This window comes from Xiphias gladius, chromosome 21, assembly GCF_016859285.1.
Source record: "Xiphias gladius isolate SHS-SW01 ecotype Sanya breed wild chromosome 21, ASM1685928v1, whole genome shotgun sequence".
In the NCBI taxonomy this organism is placed as follows: Eukaryota; Metazoa; Chordata; class Actinopteri; order Istiophoriformes; family Xiphiidae; genus Xiphias; species Xiphias gladius.
Window position 1 is genome coordinate 27,824,100 of NC_053420.1, and position 18,721 is coordinate 27,842,820.

The 18,721-nt window shown below is 42.0% G+C and overlaps 3 protein-coding genes across 9 annotated transcripts; 2 read left to right on the plus strand and 1 right to left on the minus strand.

Moving 5' to 3' along the window:
- The first annotated feature begins 291 nt into the window (after positions 1–291).
- Positions 292–7,816, plus strand: LOC120807534 (bactericidal permeability-increasing protein-like). Its single transcript, XM_040159703.1, has 16 exons — positions 292–389; positions 2,701–2,808; positions 2,897–3,011; positions 3,111–3,242; positions 3,333–3,488; positions 3,600–3,663; positions 4,170–4,230; positions 4,335–4,426; positions 4,545–4,721; positions 4,807–4,866; positions 4,947–5,114; positions 5,198–5,265; positions 5,371–5,413; positions 5,495–5,558; positions 7,093–7,169; positions 7,272–7,816. Exons 2-16 carry the CDS (start codon positions 2,706–2,708, stop codon positions 7,311–7,313), a joined length of 1,422 nt encoding a protein of 473 aa, XP_040015637.1. The 5' UTR covers positions 292–389; positions 2,701–2,705; the 3' UTR covers positions 7,314–7,816.
- Positions 7,817–7,874: 58 nt separating this feature from the next.
- Positions 7,875–14,380, minus strand: cdk5rap1 (CDK5 regulatory subunit associated protein 1). Its single transcript, XM_040159702.1, has 13 exons — positions 13,289–14,380; positions 13,109–13,212; positions 12,990–13,024; positions 12,715–12,815; positions 12,431–12,641; positions 12,167–12,287; positions 11,592–11,822; positions 11,220–11,317; positions 11,043–11,098; positions 10,062–10,192; positions 9,800–9,949; positions 9,185–9,325; positions 7,875–8,258 (listed from the first exon to the last, which is right to left on the minus strand). The coding sequence occupies exons 1-13, from the start codon at positions 13,572–13,574 to the stop codon at positions 8,148–8,150; spliced, it is 1,776 nt and encodes a 591-aa protein (XP_040015636.1). The 5' UTR covers positions 13,575–14,380; the 3' UTR covers positions 7,875–8,147.
- ghrh (growth hormone releasing hormone) lies at positions 14,290–17,835 on the plus strand. 7 transcript variants are annotated; one of them, XM_040159706.1, is made up of 9 exons: positions 14,290–14,361; positions 14,457–14,553; positions 15,240–15,328; positions 15,554–15,662; positions 16,448–16,552; positions 16,704–16,748; positions 17,244–17,348; positions 17,473–17,598; positions 17,723–17,835. In XM_040159706.1, the coding sequence occupies exons 4-9, from the start codon at positions 15,586–15,588 to the stop codon at positions 17,733–17,735; spliced, it is 471 nt and encodes a 156-aa protein (XP_040015640.1). In that variant the 5' UTR covers positions 14,290–14,361; positions 14,457–14,553; positions 15,240–15,328; positions 15,554–15,585; the 3' UTR covers positions 17,736–17,835. The 7 variants fall into 7 exon arrangements, with proteins under 7 accessions (XP_040015640.1, XP_040015642.1, XP_040015639.1 ...); XM_040159708.1 differs by lacking the exon at positions 14,457–14,553 and having other exon boundaries at positions 14,295–14,361; XM_040159705.1 differs by lacking the exon at positions 14,290–14,361 and having other exon boundaries at positions 14,394–14,586.
- The last annotated feature ends 886 nt before the right edge of the window (positions 17,836–18,721 follow it).

Consider the following 18,721-nt stretch of genomic DNA (forward strand, 5'->3'; position numbering starts at 1 on the left):
CTGGAAATTCATACAAGGAACTGGAAAATAGACACCAGCAACAACATAGCAGGGGACAAATATGCAAAGACAAATACGTTTTCCTAACTATGTCAAGAATTTAACACTGTGGCTTCAGAGTGTATTTCTAATGCAAACAACACTAAGATAAACCATTTCTCTCCGACACGGTTGGTCTTTTGTGAGTGCAGCGAGGCATTCAATAGACATGTCAAATACTAAGTTTGCTTGTTGTTGCTATCAGGGGTAGTCCCCTAGCCAAGTTCAGTTCCTGACTGAGTAAGTGAATTATAGACCACGTGCCTCTTTTCCTCTTTCACTTTGCCCTTTCGGCAGTCACTCTGACATATCAGGAGAAACCACCTGGTCCCGAAAAACTGCTGCTTAAGGTAAGAGTGGGTGTACATTCACTGTACGGGGGCCAAATCAACAGATATTTTTGGAGATTTTGTGAGATTTGTTCTCAAAGATCGATGTTTATAATGATGGTCCAAATATTTACCACATACTGTATATCAAAATATGTGTCCGTGAATTTTGATTTGTAATATCAAAAAAAGTTTTTTACATACATGGACTGCAGGGTTAAACTGTCCTGAAGTGTCCCATTGATTCTGGTTGTTTTGGTGGGAGGGATGTGCTTTTCCACCGCGGTTTTAGTTACAGTTTTAGGCGTATTTATTGAAGAGTATGTATGAATATGTATGCCAGAGCTGACCTGACTAATGTAGACATCTGTATAATGAAATGTTGCAAAATATGTGTCACATTTAGTCTTTTCATGAAGCGCTTTGTTGTGCTCTGATTTGAGAAGTAAATCATTTAGACAAGTACTGCAAAGATACACCTCAGAGTCAGACCCACATACAAACAGTCTTAATAGAGCTTTCCACTGTTAGTCACATGTCTTTGATTTTTTCTTTTCAGTCTGTCTATTATTCAGTCCGTTCTTAGACTTTTGCAGAGCCAAAATCTAGCCTTGAAACATGCAGGAAGAAAAGCTAAAGATAGAATTGGTTGGATTTGTTTAATTCTTGAATGACTGATGGAGCGGTTAATCATGGACCAACAGCTGTCAAGTGACAGCTGAGTTTTAAAGTCATAGTATATACTGATATTTACATATTACGGCTGTGTCTTGAAATGCAGTTACTTGAAGTGAATTTTCCATCTGTAAAAACAATTAACATTTGTACATTGATTCAAAAATTCACACTCGACATGGACCAAAAATGGCAGATTTGGCCTTTAATCTCAGTCTAATTTAATAAAACTCCAGCATGCCTGCCGACTTGTCAAAGATCATGTGGTTTCTTCTGCAGCACTGATAGTCAGCTCTTTCACTGGCCTCAGCTAAAGCAGGAATCCCAAACCCAAACCAGTTTTGGAAACTGAGTATAATAAAGTACTTTGATCCTTTTAGTACATCTGCGCATTAACTTAAACAGGATTTTGAAAACAGGACTTTTATGTATTGAAGCAATTTCTACATTGTTGTATTGGTATCTTTACTTAGGTAATACACTACTATACTCAAATATACACTTACATCTTAATACAGCCAAATTCCAAATAAAGCTGTTACATGTTTTTCTGTTTCTCTGTTCAGACAACAGAACAAGTATGGAATAGTGACTGAAACGTGGCCCCTTAAGACTACATGTTTATCAGCAGTGACTTCCAAACCATTTCCAAGCTGCTGCTCTGCACTGCTAAAATCCTCATTAAAATAAAATAAAATGTTTTTTTTTTACAAAATCACCATATGCATAAGTTAAAGACATAGGCTGTGCTGTAGTTTCAGCCAAATATTACTTGTAAATTGATCACTCAGAGAGAAAGTTAGAAGCTTATTCCCGTTTGTGTCAGCTGCTGTGCAGTCAATTGAATGAGACACAGAGAGAGGTGTGCCTGCGGAGGGAAAGGCCGACGTCGCGCTTGCAGGGCAATACTGGCAACTCTCTTCCACAGAAAGTAGCTAAGGTCCGTCCACAACATCACTAGATTTGTCGCTAGGTGCTTTTGTGGAGAAAAGCCACTAAAGGGGTTGGAAAAGTGGATAAATCTAGCGACAAAGGCGCTAAGTTGGCAACACTGGCTGTAAACGCCACCTGATGACGTAATAGAAACCGCCAATTTATTTTTTAAAGAGCAACGACCAATGGGGAAACTCAAACACTCAACTGGCCAACCAATGGTTTAACCTCAGCACTCAGTCATGTGGCATTCAGCTGACCATTGGTTTAACTTTATTACTCAGTCAGTCAGTCAGTCAGTCAGTTATGGACAATCGCGTTTATAGAGCTGGCCCCTCTGTTGGGGTCCAGCCAAAAACTACATACACAGCCTACAGTGTAGATGATGTTTATCATGGAGAGTAATAAATGTTGACATTAATTAAAACAGAAAGAGCTGTGCTTTAAGAAGAAGCCACTGACATAAGTAATGTATGTTACAATATGATCCTCATCTATGACTGGGATATTTCAGTGGAGAATAAGGAACTAGTAACTTTTAATGACAAAAAGAAAAACTTCTCTAAATCAAGAACTTTTGATTTATTACTTTTCCAGCTCTCCTCTTAGAGCAGCACACATGTCAACCTCACAAACGCCTAAACTTTGCTTGATTTATGGGGCAGGTTCATAAAAAAAAGATGAGAATTTTGCTGACGATCTTGTCCTTTTTGTCTCACAACAGTCAAGATGTCCCTGTGCTGTTGGCTCATTCTGGTGGCTTTCATCCCTATGACCCTAGGGACCAATCCTGGAGTAAAGGTCAAGCTAACAGAAAAAGGCCTTGAGTACGGTAAGGTTTGTGGTAAAAGTTTCCTCTTTTAGTTGGAAGCACCAATCTCTAAAGAGTTTCATCATCAAATTTTCTTGCCTTTCGTTAGGCAGACAACTGGGCATGGCGTTGATCCAGAAGAAACTCAAAACCATCAAAGTCCCAGATATATCAGGGGAAGAGTCAGTGTCTCCCATTGGCAAAGTCACGTACAGCTTGTCAAAGTAAGGCATCTCTATATTTAGCACCTCTGGAAATTCTGTTGGAAAAGGTGGTATTTTTTAACCAGGCTCCTTTACAAATAAGCATCTTGTTTGTTCCAGTATGCAAATAGAAGATGTTGGATTACCTAAATCTGCACTGGATCTTGTGTCGAAGACTGGTGTAAGACTGTCTATTGGCAACGCTTACATCAGTCTGCGGGGAAACTGGAGGGTCAGGTATCTCCATATAATGTGAGTGAAAAAAGATCTCCTCCTTATACAGTACATTTAAATCCATTTTGTGATATTTCTGCTGCAGCAGTGACTCCTCCATCTCAACAGAAAGGACAGTGGCTCATTTGATCTGAATGTGAACGGACTCACTATCAGTACAAGTATTGCCATCAAGAGTGATGAGACCGGCCGACCAGCAGTCAGTACTGCCAACTGTGCTGCCACTGTTGGCAGTGTGAGCATCAAATTCCACGGTGGAGCCAGGTAAAAGAAGCTCTGCTGTGCAATGAACGTGAATGTCAGTTTCCAGTTTTATTTGTCATGCTTGATGTATTGCATACTCCCCTAATTCCTGCAGTTGGTTTTTTGTTTCAGCTGGCTGTACAATCTCTTCAAAAACTTCATTGATAAGGCATTGCAAAATGCACTGCAGAAACAGGTGAGGGGAAACCAGCCTTGTACCCACTGTTTACACCCTCCCTCTCTGGGGTCTGATTCACAGGGTATTTTATTTTACCACAAGGAGTTGCTCTTAAGACTTGTTCACAAAGCTGCTCAGAGCAGCTTTTACAGGGGAACTCCTAAGCTAAACGATGGGGTGGGACCAGAGGACCCCGTTAGTATGGAGAACATCATGTTTCATGAATTAACTTACTTAGTATTTATACAGTAAAAGTACCAATAAATTAATGTGAAAACACAAGTGAAAAACCTGTATACAAACTCGTATACACAGGTACAGAAATATTATCAGCTAAAATGTACTTAGCACTAATAAAAAAGTACTGGTTCTGCAGTAAAATGTCTCCTGTGAGAGATAATTATGTCTGATTATAAATGACATTATTAGATTGTTATTACTGTTGTTTCTTCTGTGTAAGTTGCAATTTACTGTTGTGATAGATCGAGAGGTAGAAAGCATGACTCTGTTCTTTATTGCTGCAGATCTGCTCTCTGGTGCCTGATGCAGTATCTGATTTGAACCCTACGTTGAAAACTCTCAATGGTAAAACATCCATGTAAAAACAACATGCATCAAACATGTTTATGTCAATCACATAGATGTTTCACTGATGCTGAATATATGAGTGACTTTCTACCCTACTGCAGTTGTAGCCCAGGTGGACCAGTATGCAGAGATCGAATATTCCATGGTGTCATCGCCCACAGTTTCAAATTCTTCTATAGACTTGAGCTTGAAGGTAAGGAGTTTTACTTCTGGACAGTTGCTGCACATTTTAGAATCTGAAAGCTCAGTGTGATTAAAAACAAAAAGACGGTCATTGTTTTTCTTCCTCTATCTCTCCTTTTGCCCTTTAGGGTGAATTTTACAATATCGGGAAGCATGAGGAGCCTCCATTTTCCCCCGCAGCCTTTTCCCTGCCACCCCAGATCAACAATATGTTGTATATTGGCATGTCTACCTTCACTGCCAACTCTGCAGCCTTTGTCTACAACAGAGCTGGAGCCCTCAGCCTGTACATCACTGATGACATGGTGAGCTGTGTCCTCTTGATTCCTTAATGAATTTACTTTCACGACATTACACTGATCTACAACCTGTCTCCCTCTGTCACAACAGATCCCGCAAAGCTCTCCCATCCGACTCAACACCAGGACGTTTGGAACCTTCATCCCGCAGGTGACAACACATTCTACCGATTTGATAAGAAACATTCCTTGGCAATTTGTCAGCTACAGTATATCTTGGTGTATTTTCAGATTGCCAAGCGTTTCCCAGGTCTGATGATGAAACTGCTGGTAAAGACGGTGAAAACTCCCTTCATCACTTTTAACCCCAACAACACGACCGTCCAGGCCACTGGCACAGTGACGGCCTACGCTATCCAACCCAACACCACACTCTCCCCTCTCTTTGTCCTCAACTTGGTAGGTTGTACAGCTGGTGTGATGAAAAGCCATTGTGTGGTTTAGAAAAACAGTGAAACTTTCTCACCATATTGTCTTTACAGGAAACCAGTGTCAGCGCCCAAGTGTTCATCAGTGGGATGAGGCTGGCTGGAGCTGTCACCCTCAACAAGTGAGTAACTAAAAAAATCAGGACCTGCTCTTTGAGGAGAAAAATGGGGCCAAAAGGTCCTTGTAAAGATGAACATCACGGTCTAATTTTGTCTTCTTTGCACAGAATGGATCTGACCCTGGGGACAAGTTATGTGGGAGAGTTTAAGGTGGGGGATGCGTTCTAACATGAGTCACAGTCTGTACCATCAGTACCAATTTAGCAAACTAATCCCAACCCTAACCTACAGGTCACATCCCTCAACAACATCCTGCAAATGGTCCTCAAAGTGGTAGTGATACCCAAACTGAATGGTGAGTTTTTGCATTTTCAGTTTCTGTTCCATATGAAGTAGATGACATGTCAAGTACTCAGGCTGTTGCATGCAGATCAACCCCATTTGCGGAGCTCAGGGGTCATTTTTTAGACTCTGATTTAAGTTTCAAATCCAACATCTAATTAATGCCTTCATTTCAAGCAGACTATACCAGTGGGTCACAACCTTTTTTGTCTGATGTATGCCTCATCAGATGAGCTCAAGTATCAACACCACCCCTCACGTTCCTAATATGTGCATTTGAACTGAGTGTCAACTAAATGGCATTTAACACTCTTAATCATATAAAAAGTGGATATAACCCAAATACATATACAACAGACATTCATGGTTCCCAGACATTGTGGACTAATGACTCTAGTGATCCCTTGACTTTTCCTCTAGCGCCACCACGAGGTTGACATTTTTGCTTTTTATTGAAATACCTGGACAACTATTGGAACTAACTATGGGACTGCTGTGAAATTTGGTACACAGGTTTGAATTGTAGGATAGAGGATTTGTGAAAACTTTGATTCCCTGAACTTTTTTGCTAGCGCCATTATCCGATCTCATTTCATCCAATACTTCGGTTTATGACTTAACACCTGTAAAACAAAATGACAAAAAAATTTTCAATCATCGCTTCGATTCATTTAGCCCCTGCAATCAGCCAATCACAGCTGGTAGTTTACTGGTAACTGTGACAATAAATATACTTTAGACCAGCCTTTCCAAAATATTTTCCTCCTGAACCAAATTATTGAAGTACCCTCTGCGCCACTAGTACCCCTGGTTGGAAATCACTTGACGAGACTACTGCCCTTCCTAAATGATCTGCTGATGGGCTTCAGTTAATTCACGATTCTGTTATATCAAGTTCTCTATAAAACAGAAACGAGAGAACATGTCAAGCCAGTTTTGCACTGGTGTTCTGTATTTTTTAAAAATTGATTTTTAAATTATTTTACTCGTATATAAAGCCCTAAATGAATTAGGGTTAGGGTATAAGTCACATCATGCTGACTCTGATCATACTCTGCTCATTTACTAAACGTCCTGACCAACCCAGTCAGAGGAAACTTGGAATGTGGCTTTCTTTAAACATACCCCTAAGACGCTTCTAGATGGCTACAAGAAATGTTTAGAGGTTGTCATTGTTGCCGAAGGTTCTGCAACCAAATACTAATGATGGGTGCCAATAACTGTGTCCGGGGTATTTTGATTATACAAAATTGGTTAATTGCAGTTATTTTTGAAGATATTCTAAATTCTGTACTTGAAATTCAGGACTACCAGTTATATTTCATTAATTAATCTTATTTTGTTTGTGTTTACTGTATTTATTTTTTACGTTTATCTATTTTATGATTATATTTTTTATGTAAATCACTTTGAGCTGCATTTAATTTATGAATTGTGCTATATAATTAGATTGTGTTATAAATCCAATGCTAGTAATACCATTTTAATGTTTGCCACATTGGATTTCTGTGAGAAGTTTATCTAAGTTTATTAACGTTGCTCCATAGTTCAACTTGCAAAAGGATATCCACTTCCTACAATTGGAAAGATGAAGCTTGTGGATACTCAGCTTCAGGTCCTGAAGGTCAGAAAACGTGATATTTTCTATAAAACTGCACATTAAATACTTAATTGATCAACAGAATTCCTAATCTGACAGCTGTTGGTGTGCTTTATTTTTTTCTAGGACTACATGATGATTGGGACAGATGTTCAGTTTTCCGGTTAAACTGCATTCCTAAAAACCCCCCAGACTCCTTTCTGCACTGGGGCATGTCATTATGAAGGCACAACAGCAGGCATGAAATTACCTGACAGAGAAATTTCGAAGAAATTGATTGATGTACAAGTATTACTTCTTCTACAAGTCTAAGAAATGCAGATCTCCAGTTTGCATTTGGATCTCACCTCAGATTTTTAACATTTTTGTCTTTTTTTATATTTTTTCTTTCAAATATGAATTCCGAAGCTTTTCTACATTTAAGATGTAGATGAGAGCAGTGAACTGACCTGTCATAACAGGAGACATTCTGCAGGAGGGAGTTTGCTGTTGTCACCACAGTCATCTTTTTTGAAATAACATGCTACTCCCAAAGCAGGTCACAGCACTTTCTGCTGCTGACTTTAGGCAGATTCTTTCTCAAAGTTTCTGACTTTGTAGCTCACAGAGCAATTGTACAAATATGCTGATCCATGGCATTTTTAAGCCAGTTTGGAAAAATCTCGAAAAAACCCCCCCCAAAAAAACCAAAAAAAAAACAAACACGTGACATCAATCAAGCACCACTGCTTACAGCAAAACAAACAGTATTGTTTTAATTTACATCATTCAAATAAGTTTCAGTATTTTAAGTAGTTCAATATGTACATACACATAGTTGGTGCTTACCGTATAAATAACACAATAACAGCAGTCCAGTGTGACTGGAAGATGACCAAAATTCCTGTAAAAACAGCCTCCATGTGTCTTCAAAGTAGGACACGGGAAGGAGAAGGAAGTGTGCCAGTTGTTCCAAGTTTGTTTCCCGTGCTGTGACCTGTGTCAATCGAGGGCAGGTTTCAATCATGGTTGTGTCTGAGGCCACACGTTCACCAACCTGGTGCCTAGGCAGAGTCTCAGGGAGCTGTGACCGAGGGCTCGACCTCTCAGGCTCTGGGAGTTGGTCGACGATATCTACATTAAAAACACAAAACATCTCTGATAGCACCATATTAAGTCGTAATTGTCTAGACTGTGAGGATTGTTGAAATGGTGCCATCCTACCATGGACTGACAGAAAACAATTTTTTCATGTTATAATCTTTTACCTTGCACTTTGATCTTATGGTTGATATGTCACAGCTAGACATGGGTTTTATATGACTCTATTAAAAGGTATGCCGACATCTGAAGTACTGGAAATGTTTATTCTTGGACTAGTATGGAGATACTTCCAAACTTGAGAAACTATGTTTTTCATCTCTATCTCATACTGACTTAAAAAAAACAAAAACAAAAAACAACAATATTTTAAGTACAGCCTAACCATTACTAGGTTTTTTTAGGGGGAAAGCAATATTAGTATTTGAGAATTTCAAAAATGTGATAACAATACATCAACGTAAACACATAATGTACACAAACATTTAAAGTCCCTGAAAACTTGGCTTCAAATCTTGAGTGTTTCTCTAAAATATTAAATATTCATGACTACAGCTAAAAGAACATTATTTTATTATAATTTTAACATAATTATTATCTATTAAGAGCTGAATGCTCATAATCAGAGCTAATCTGCTTCACCAGGACTGTGCGGGTGTGTAAACAACCAACTGTCACCAGATTCTGATTCGCATGCTCCTGAATCCTGAGTGGTGGCCAGAAGCACACCACATCGCCTTTTTCCTACTGAGCCAGGCCCACTTCAAACCAGTGAGAGGAATACAGAGGAAATGAGAAATACAGAATCTCCCGGGTCTCTCTTAGGCAACTTGTACACTGTGACAATTTTACATCAATTTTATACACCAAGAACATCGGCCATATCTCTAGTCTGAAAAAACATTTCAAAAAGTGCTGACTCTTTAAAAGATGTATGATCGGTATGATCCAGAGCCTACCTTCACCAGAACATAGTCTCCAGCATTGATCGGTGCAGCGCTGGATTCTGCGGGCTGAGCAGCGACGTCCTCTTTGGGGAAAATCACTTTCATGTTGCCATCAGTTCTCCCACACAGGTCCTTGGCAGATCTTTTACTTTCCTGCATCAAAATGGAGCCCGGAGATGAGCAGTGTTGCCTGGTAACAGTAGGCCAGTACAATGGTGCTGGATGACTACTTTTACCCATGTTGAGCAGTTGTACTAATGACTAATTCAATTTCTGTATTGCTATCGGAAATAATCAGGTCCCCCTCTCCCTTGGTTGAAGTGGCAGAAACTACTGATCATCCTGCCTTAATCTTCAATCATATTGTCATATCAAAAAAAAAAAAAAAAAAAGATCAAACACTTATTCTGGAAAACAAAAAAAACTAGTGTTCAGTCCTCTGCTCCTGTTTTGAATACTAAGCATCGGTATAATATCCATCCTTCCTTTTTCTGAACCACATATCCTACGCAGGGTGACGGAAGGGTGGTACATATACAGTAGATACAACTATTCATTAGAGACCGAACCTAACGCTGCTAATTAGTCGATGCTGAGCCCTGTGTTAGGCATGCGTGCAGTACTCACTCCCTCCACCAGGACAAGCTGCGTGCTGCCGATGAGAGCAGCGTTGACCTTCGCAGCTTCCGCCCTGAATACATGGATACACTCCTCCAGCCTCCGCCGCTTCACCGCTGCTGGCACGTCATCGTGGAGCCGATGGTAGGCGTGGGTTTTCTGAGCGAGACGAGCGAGACAAGCTTTTGAAAATAGAAGGCTGGATGCAATTCTAAACTCGGTACAAAACAACTTTTGGTGTGATACACACTGCAAACCCACAAGAGCTCACCTTTCTCATACTGTAGGCAAAAAGGAATCCCACATTGTAGCCCACCTCTCTGATCAGAGACAGCGTCTGTTGGTGGTCGTCCTCTGTTTCACCACAGAAGCCTGAGATGAAGTCACTGCTGAGACTCACCCCTGACACACAGACATAAATTATGTTAAACACACTCGGGTTAAGGGTTTTCCTGTAAGCTTAAAATGATTACTTGCCTGGAAAATATCACACTCTACCCGAGAATGCCAGGATTCCTTAGCATAAATGAAGTTTCAGGTGAAACTCAGAATGCAGAGAAGGTGTTTTGTGATTTGGGGGAGGTCCGTGTGTGTGCACCTGTCAACTAAAGCTGGGAAAACTCTGGCTCTTCCATTCTCTTCTAACGTTTAACGGATCTCTGCGGAGATAGTTCTTTTTTTTCGCACCAGGAGGTGGCTCTGTCTCTCCCTCTTACGCATGATTCGGCACGAGATTTCTCTGGGCTGCGTCTGGGCGGACGATATTTCACCACCCAGTTGGTCTGTAAGCGGCCTGCTGAAACCTGCCGCTCAAACGCTGATCCAGTTTCACTACCATACTAATGGCGGATGAAGGTCGGCGTATAGCTACGAGCACGTACGTCGTAAGATAAGTGAGGTGTTCTTTTCGGGAAAAAGGAGCAAATTTTATTGAGAAGTCATGGGTAATGCCAGGATCTCAATTCCAGCTATCAACCTTAAAACACACAGCACACACCTGTTCAAGCTTATACCAAAGCAAATTGCATTTTCCCTTTATATATATTATTCTATCTGCGGGGCCTTTTCCATTGTGCAACTTGCATTTCAAGACAACTCTGGTCAAGTAATGTACAGATTCCTTACTCTATGCATGTGAGAGATAGCTGGAAGTTTATCGTCATACAGAGTCAGAATGAATTGAATGTATTCATGGTAGTTTCACCTACAGAGGAGGGACGAATCAGAGGTGATCTGACTTCTGTAATCCTACCTGGGATGATTCTCTTAATGTTATTCACAAGATCAAGGTAAGCCTCTCTTGTGTATCTGTAATTTGTTTAAGACAAAGACACTTTGTTAGAATACTTTCTGTAATTTTAAGAGACTTTACAAACAGCCCTGCGAACTGAATTGCTTTTGGTGTGGAAAGAGCGTAGTGGTCTCTTACCCACGGCGCATTGCTTTCAGGACCTGGCTGCTCCCGCTCTGGGCTGGAAGGTGAATCTGGTTGCAAATGTTTCCTCGCTCCGCGATAAGATGCAAAACCTGTGAACGCCAACACAGAAACCAGGTCAGCAAGCCTCAATCAGCCGAGTTAATATGGGACTTATACACAGAAATAGGCAGGGTTTCGTTGGAAAACGAGCCTTGTTATTCATTTTTGTCATACGTGTGTGCTCGAACAGGAAAATGGCACGTCGCTGAACATTTCTATTTGTCACCTGATAGGTTAGAAATCAACACTGGACTGTCATGAGATTGTGTGATTTTGGGCGTGTGTTTTCAGCGGCCGCTCTGCTAACAGGGTTAAGAAACGCACCTCATCGGGAAAATCCTTGGGATGCGGGGAGGTGAATCGAATCCTCATGTCAGGATCGATGCGCGACACTTGGTCCAGCAGGTCAGAGAAGCGCAGACCTCCCTGTTTTGTCCGGTAGACCGTCTTGAAGCCCCGGCTGAGCTGGGTCAGGTCTGAGCCACAGAACTGTTCTTCTGACGTGTCTCTGTAGCTGTTCACGTTCTGACCCAGCAGCGTCACCTCCTTCACACCCTGAGGAAAACATCCACCGCACGAAAACCAGTCAGGGAACCCGGAAACTATTCTCTCACTAATGTTGACGTTAATTTTGAATGCTGAACTTTAACTAGCAACTGATGCCTAGTGTGAATCTCAGCTGTTCATTTTACTGCACAGAACAGATCTCTATAGCCCTGCCTCAAGAGGATAAGCTCACACCATTAAACAAAAACATAATCCAGTTTTCTCTGTTACACAGTTCAACGAAGGCGCCATATATTACAGTACTGATGTGGGAAGTAATCTGGGGATAGTTGCTCATGCAAAACTTTTTTTTTTCTTAACTGACTGACTTTAGCATTGAGGTTACAACTTGCCTGGTCCGAGAGCATACGAACTTCCTCAAGAATGGAGCTCACAGGTCGACTCCTCTCTCTCCCTCGGGTGAAGGGAACGATGCAGTAAGTGCACATGTTGTCGCAGCCTCGCATGATGGACCTGCCGGGGCAGAGGAGACGCAAAGGTTCAATTATAAAGCCACGGAGTTGCTGTAGAAAAAGAGTCCAACAGGAGTTTGTTTGGAAGGCAAGTAACTACTTGCAAAACCATTGTTGCCCTGTAAAGGAAATCCACACACTCACACGAAAGCACCGTATCCCTGAGGAGCATGGTGGACGGGCATGATGTCAGCGTAGGTCTCCTCCAATGACAGGAGCACGTTGCTCGCCTGATGGCCTCCGTCAGCTACAGTCAAGAGGCGGGGAAGGTCCCGGTAGGCATCTGGACCAGCAAGAACATCTACCAGCTTCTCCCGCTCCAAAAGCTCGGTCTTTAGCCTCTCTGCCATGCAACCTGGAGAGACACTCCCATTAATATTTCCTTGTACCCGCTGTAGGACAGTGTGTCCATCAGTGGACTCACCTACCTAAAATCCCAATTTTCATTGGCATTTGGGTCTTTGGCCGTTTCCTTTTCACAGCCGCCAGTTGTTGCAGTCTGTTCCAAATCGTTTGTTCAGCTTTTTCTCTGTCAAGGGAAGAGTCGAAGCCTCTCCGTTAGTTGGTGAATCCGACTTAGTTCAGTGGGTTAAAACCTCGTGACACCAGCTCTACAAAAGTTTTATATCATCGCTGCACGAAAAAAGCAGGAATATTCCTGAGACTGTAAGATGCTGAGTCTACGGAAGTAGAGTGATCTTACCTTATAGAGCATGTAACCAGAAGGACAACGTCTGCCTGCAAGCACAAAGACATCTTAAGCTTATTGTGCTGACGCAAGTGATATTAAAATGCTCAAATAAAAATGGAGATCATCTGGACCTCATTTAATTCACCCGTGCGTTGATACCCCTTCCTCTGGAGTATGGACCAGGCTATCTCTGTGTCGCTTACATTCATTTGACATCCATAGGTCTCAAAATACACTGGAACAACACAAAGCACCGGTTTAGCATTTGTCCCAAACAATCAAATTCGGCTGTGTGGGTCACCCGGACTGACCTTTCCTTGAATTCCCCATCTCCAAGTCCTCAGACAGATAAGCGTGTTTGTCTGCGTACTCTCCATCCGCGGCTTGAGTCTTATTGACCGAAGCTCCTCTGACGAAATCCTGAAAACTGGGGCCAGAGGACAACCGAGTCTTGAGCTTGTCCACAGCTGTCCTCCTCTCCCTTGAGGCGACAGTGGTGTTCGCTAAATGAGAACAACATCTGGGCTGGATACACCTGACGCACAGCCAGTGTCGGGGAACGGTCAACAAGGGTTTTAAAGTCCCGAGGGACGCCATGCTCCTCTAGCTACGGCACAGCGGGCAAAAGGCTGTCGCACTTAGCTCTAACCGAACAACCCAGTGAGCTGCTGTAGCACTGCTTGTTAGCCGACGTTTATTTCCATGCTTTCTTACTAAATAAGTTACTGTATGTGCGCTAGCTAGGTTGGGTAAATGTCATCCAAGCACGCATGCCATGTAGAGCCAAAGATGTCTTAATATCAAGAGGAGTATCTCCCCATTCCAAAGTAACGTTATAAAAATACAAATAAAAACCCGGAAAAGCGTTGCAGTGTCAAAAATGAGAATGTGTTTTGGGCAGTAGCAGAAACTCTACCTTATAACAGCTAATGTATTAGTAGAACAACTATCACTAATAATACGTGTTTTCGACAAGAGGCCGAACTCAGCTGCACGTGGGTATAATAGAACAAATTGTGGATTATTTATCTTTCAGAAATGTACAGACATGTCGTAGTGTCAGGAGCCATTTCAGTATCTTCCCCAGACTGTTTAGCCTTACACTGTTCGAGTAAATACTGAGGGCCAGGACTGAAAAAGTAAGGTTTAGTACTTCACGGGGTCCAGCTCAGCGAAGATGGAAGTAAGCAACAGGGAATCCTCTTGCATCCCGACTGTCCGTTAGCCAAAATTGTCCCCTGGTACGTCAAACTTCACGGCTCGTCTAAAAAAAAAAAAAAAAAACCCTCGCTGAAAAGAGAGTTCCAGGCGGCGAAAGCCTCGACGTGCTCTTGTAGTACATCCCCCGAATCGTGAATGAATCTTAAAAGCTGAAAATGTATTGGTGAGATAAACAATTCACACTTAATCCCCAAGGAAGCGACACCACCGCATAGAAATGAGCGGAGAAGTGGAACCTACTAACGTTTGTTTTAGCAGAAGAGACGCCGTCTAGGTTCGCTGTCACGCCACCTGCAGCACCGACGGTTGAAATACAGGAGCGACACAGCGCCAACCCCTCACAGCGATGCAACCTGTAAGCGCTGCGACTAATAACTGCGAATGAGCCGTAATGTCCATTTTTTAAAATAGTGTCAGGGAGCTGTTTGTTCAAACGCACTTCCGTTTTTTGAAGCGGCAATAAGCGGTGTAATTGTATTGTTTGCATAACTTTCTTTTTTTCGTTGTGTCCAGTAACATGGACACTTTTAAAGGTGCTCCGGGTTTTGTTTTGTCTTGTTTTGCAAATTGTCATTTTAGGGCGCAATTCGCATAATGAATGTGTAAGATGGAGATGGTGATGTAATTGCTGTCAACATTACCATTACTTTATTTTTCTACATCTCATCCTACCACATATATATTCTTTTTTTTTAATTTGTTATAAATAATTATTTTTTCTTTGATTGCATTATACTATGCAGTAATGTGCCAACCCTTCGTTGCCATTCTTTTTCTTACACTCTGAGTTATTATACTTATATTGTCAACTTTGTACAACACATTTGGCATCTCTGCATTTAATTATGGTCATGTCAATAGGACAGATATGAATTTGAGAAAGAGAGAGGGAGCATGCAGAGAGCTCAGCTCAAGGAGAGAGAGAGAGAGAGAGAGAGATCGTGTGTGATGTGGGAGTGACTGGGAGCTACAGGTTGAGTATAAACTGACCATGGGTGCAGGGATAACACACAGTACTGATCCAGTGTCCCTTTTGTCCAGTCTTTCCCGGCAGTGAGCGATGATGACGGTGGAGGGCACCGAGTAAAGAGGAACTGCAGGGACGCTCGGAATTCACGTGAAATATCTAGGTAACTCTGACAACACAGTGTAAGTGTATTGTGTGTGAATGTGGTACCTGTGTCTTAGTCATTTCAAACATTTTAAAATCAACGATGATATCTTCCACCGCAGCGTACACCTCTGCCCGCTGCAACTTCACTGCCTTCTGCGGGGCGACAAGGCTGGCTGAGGGAAACTGTGGTTTCAGCGTTTGTCTTCTGATGTAATTCTACTCCTGTCATTTTTTTTCCCAGCCGTCCACTCCTCTCCAGGACTGGCTGTGAAGATGGAAAAAGCTGCACTGCTGCTGTTTTGCTGCCTTGTCATGTCTTTATCAGGCTCGCCGCTCTACCCATCCATTAGGTGAGCCCCCACAGAATTCCTGAAATTCTTCACGTCCTGTTCATTTCCACTATTAATGTTTTTCACGAGCTTTTTTTAAAAGTGATTCAAATTGTTTATGCCCCCGGCTCACCTTTCATATTTGTAGATGCCTATCGACGAGAACGAAGCAGTTAAAAGTGTGGAAGACTATTACTTGAACAAATCACAGCACTACTCCGAAGACCCTCCGTAGATCCCCTGCATCGTTCAATGTTGCTAAGCTTTAGAGAACAGCTGGCAGCTTTACAACCCAGTGAAATGGAAAAAATAGAGTTACCTTAACATTTAGAACCGGAAGATGAACGTGTGTAACAAGACACACAAAATAAGACTGATGTGAGCTCAGGACTGGGAGACAATGACTTGATCCCAGTGTCAGGGCTAAAAGAGCAGCCATACCCATGTACCTGTGGCGTATGGTGTTTTAAACCTTTCACTGGCTACTTTGCATCTCATAGCTGTGCCCTCCTGCACTTGTTATGCTAAGAGGGGTCAAGATGTGTGGATTAGCCCCATTAGTGTCACATTTAAGCGGAGCCTTAATCAGTGTCCCCTGTGTCAGAACAGCAGAACGTGTCATTTTGCTAGAGCCGGAGCATTTTCTGGTTAGATTTAAGGATATTTTTCTGAGTCTAAAATTCATCGTCATCATCCAAACTCAAAAAAATTGGAATACAATTTTACATATCACTACAGTGTAATGTGTGGGAAGATATTTAAATCCAGTGTTCCAAATTCGTTTAGTTAATGGGGATGTTTCTCAGGTTCGGCCAGAGGGACACATCCATCCTGATGACATCTTCTATAAATAATCCAGCAGAGAATCTGCGGGACGACACGAGTCCTCCCGGGGAGCGAGCAGAGTTTCGGTCAGTATGTTAATATGGACTGAGTGGCTGTCGATGGTTTAAAGATGGTTTAAAGGGTCCGTTTACCTGAATTACAAAAGAGACGCATTTTCTCATTCCCCTCCACTGGTATCTGCCCATGAAATGCAGCTAAATTTGTTTTTTTTCGGAGAACTGCCGCTGAGACTTCTGCCTCCGCCACCACAATACGATACAGGTGAAGGAAAAATGTTTTTTTGTGGCGCACACAGCACTTACATTTAAAATTAAATTTAACTGAATTCGACAGCAGCATGTCCTTTCAGACAAAGTGTCTCGGATACTGAGGATAATTTACAGACCCCACCTCCAGTTTTCACAGGGATTAGTAGAAGTAGTAGTAGAAGTAGGAAAGTAGTTCCAAAGAAAAAACGTTAACAGCTCAGAAAAGGATGTCTCAAAATCCAAACACATAAAAGTAAACTATCTGGATTGCAAGACCCTTTTTTGTTAAGTGAAGAAATATTTTATTTTCCATTTGGGTGAACTGAACCTTTAAGATGGACAAATGTAAATTCACTGCAACAGTATTTCCAGATTAATCCCATACCTGTCCTTTTGTTGCTGCTTCACGCTGCAATTTACACTATTTTTTTTTTCTTTCTGAAAACTGTTCAAGAATGCTGTTGTGTGATAACTGAATTTATGTAAATTTTCCACTTTCCGATTTTAGCTCCGGACGTCACGCTGATGCCATCTTTACGAACAGCTACAGGAAAGTCCTGGGCCAAATCTCTGCCAGGAAGTTCCTTCAGACAATCATGGGCAAACGACTCAGGTAGGTGGTACAAAGGGAATGGCGTCACTCCAGTATATTCAGATCCACCGAGAACAGTGGCGAGCGTTTTCAGAATGCCGCCAGAAATACACCGTAACAGGACTCGTTGGTGCTTTTCCCATAGTGACGAGAGTGGGAGCTACGTGAAGCGTCAGTCAGGAGTCTGCGAAGGGAGCCGCAAAGAAGATCTTACATCCATCCAGAGCAAACAGAGATACAGGGGAGTGCATGGGAAAGGCATGGGGCCCAGGTAAGTCGATACCATCAAACCTAATGGAGCCAGGGAGGCTCAGACATTCAGAAACGCAAACCTGACGTTTCAGCCACGATGACATGTCAAGTCTTTCACTAACCTGAGCTTTTCCTCTTTGCAGACTGCTGAGTTGAGGTTTGTGGATCGGACAGACAGAGAGCTGACAGTGCTCACCGCCGCGGCACTTTTCATTACCATCACTTCTGGGTTGTTTTTTTTTTTTCTTTTTTTTTTTTCTTATACCTCCTCCGACCTGTTCGTTACAAATGAAAATGATATTGTCATTTTTATATTCCCATTAAAAGCTGTGAAGAAAAACTTCGGGTGGTGCGCTCTCGCTTTGGCAGACATATTAGGATGTAACTTTTGCTTAAGCGGCAATACTGAAGTGGCAGTAAGGAAGAATGAATGAAATCTGGATGTCAATTTTCAAGAGTCAGGACTCATCTCAGAACCAGTGTGGTCCTGCTGAACTAGGCGGTGGTAGAAAGGAGAGAAATTAAAGTGCGTAAGAAAGGTAAAATTTTGAGGTATTTGTGCTTTGAGTATTTCCATTTTGTGCTACTTAATGCTTCTGTTTCATCACATTTAAAGAGGAAATTCCTGCACTTTTTCATACCTCGCCATTTACTTGACAGCTACAGTTAACATGTTATATAGAAAACATCAGATTAACTAAATGAGCTGTGGGCCGTCTATTCAGTCGCCTCATAAATCTTCCAGGTTTAAAAACATATCATCAGTTCATTAAACATGATGTACTGAATGAGATTAAACTACCCAATAATGAGAATTTAAAATTAGCTCCGCCTTAACCAGCTACAATAAATGCTGTGAAGTTGATTGCATCAGTAATAATTATATAATAATATATGTGATGTAACAATGAAAGGAGCCGATCTGCATTTTGATTGGTTTCTGTTTTTATGGCTTATACACACGGACGGTCACACCTGTGTTGCCTGATTAGACGTCTTCTCAGACTGTGTCTCACTCTGCTGTGGGCGTTGAGGCCCCTGTTGTCAGGGGCCCCCGGGAGAACTCCTCCAACAGCCGGTGAAATGAGCATCAGCAGCGACTGCGTTCCTTCCAGGCCGTACGCAGGCTCGCTGGTCTGGTA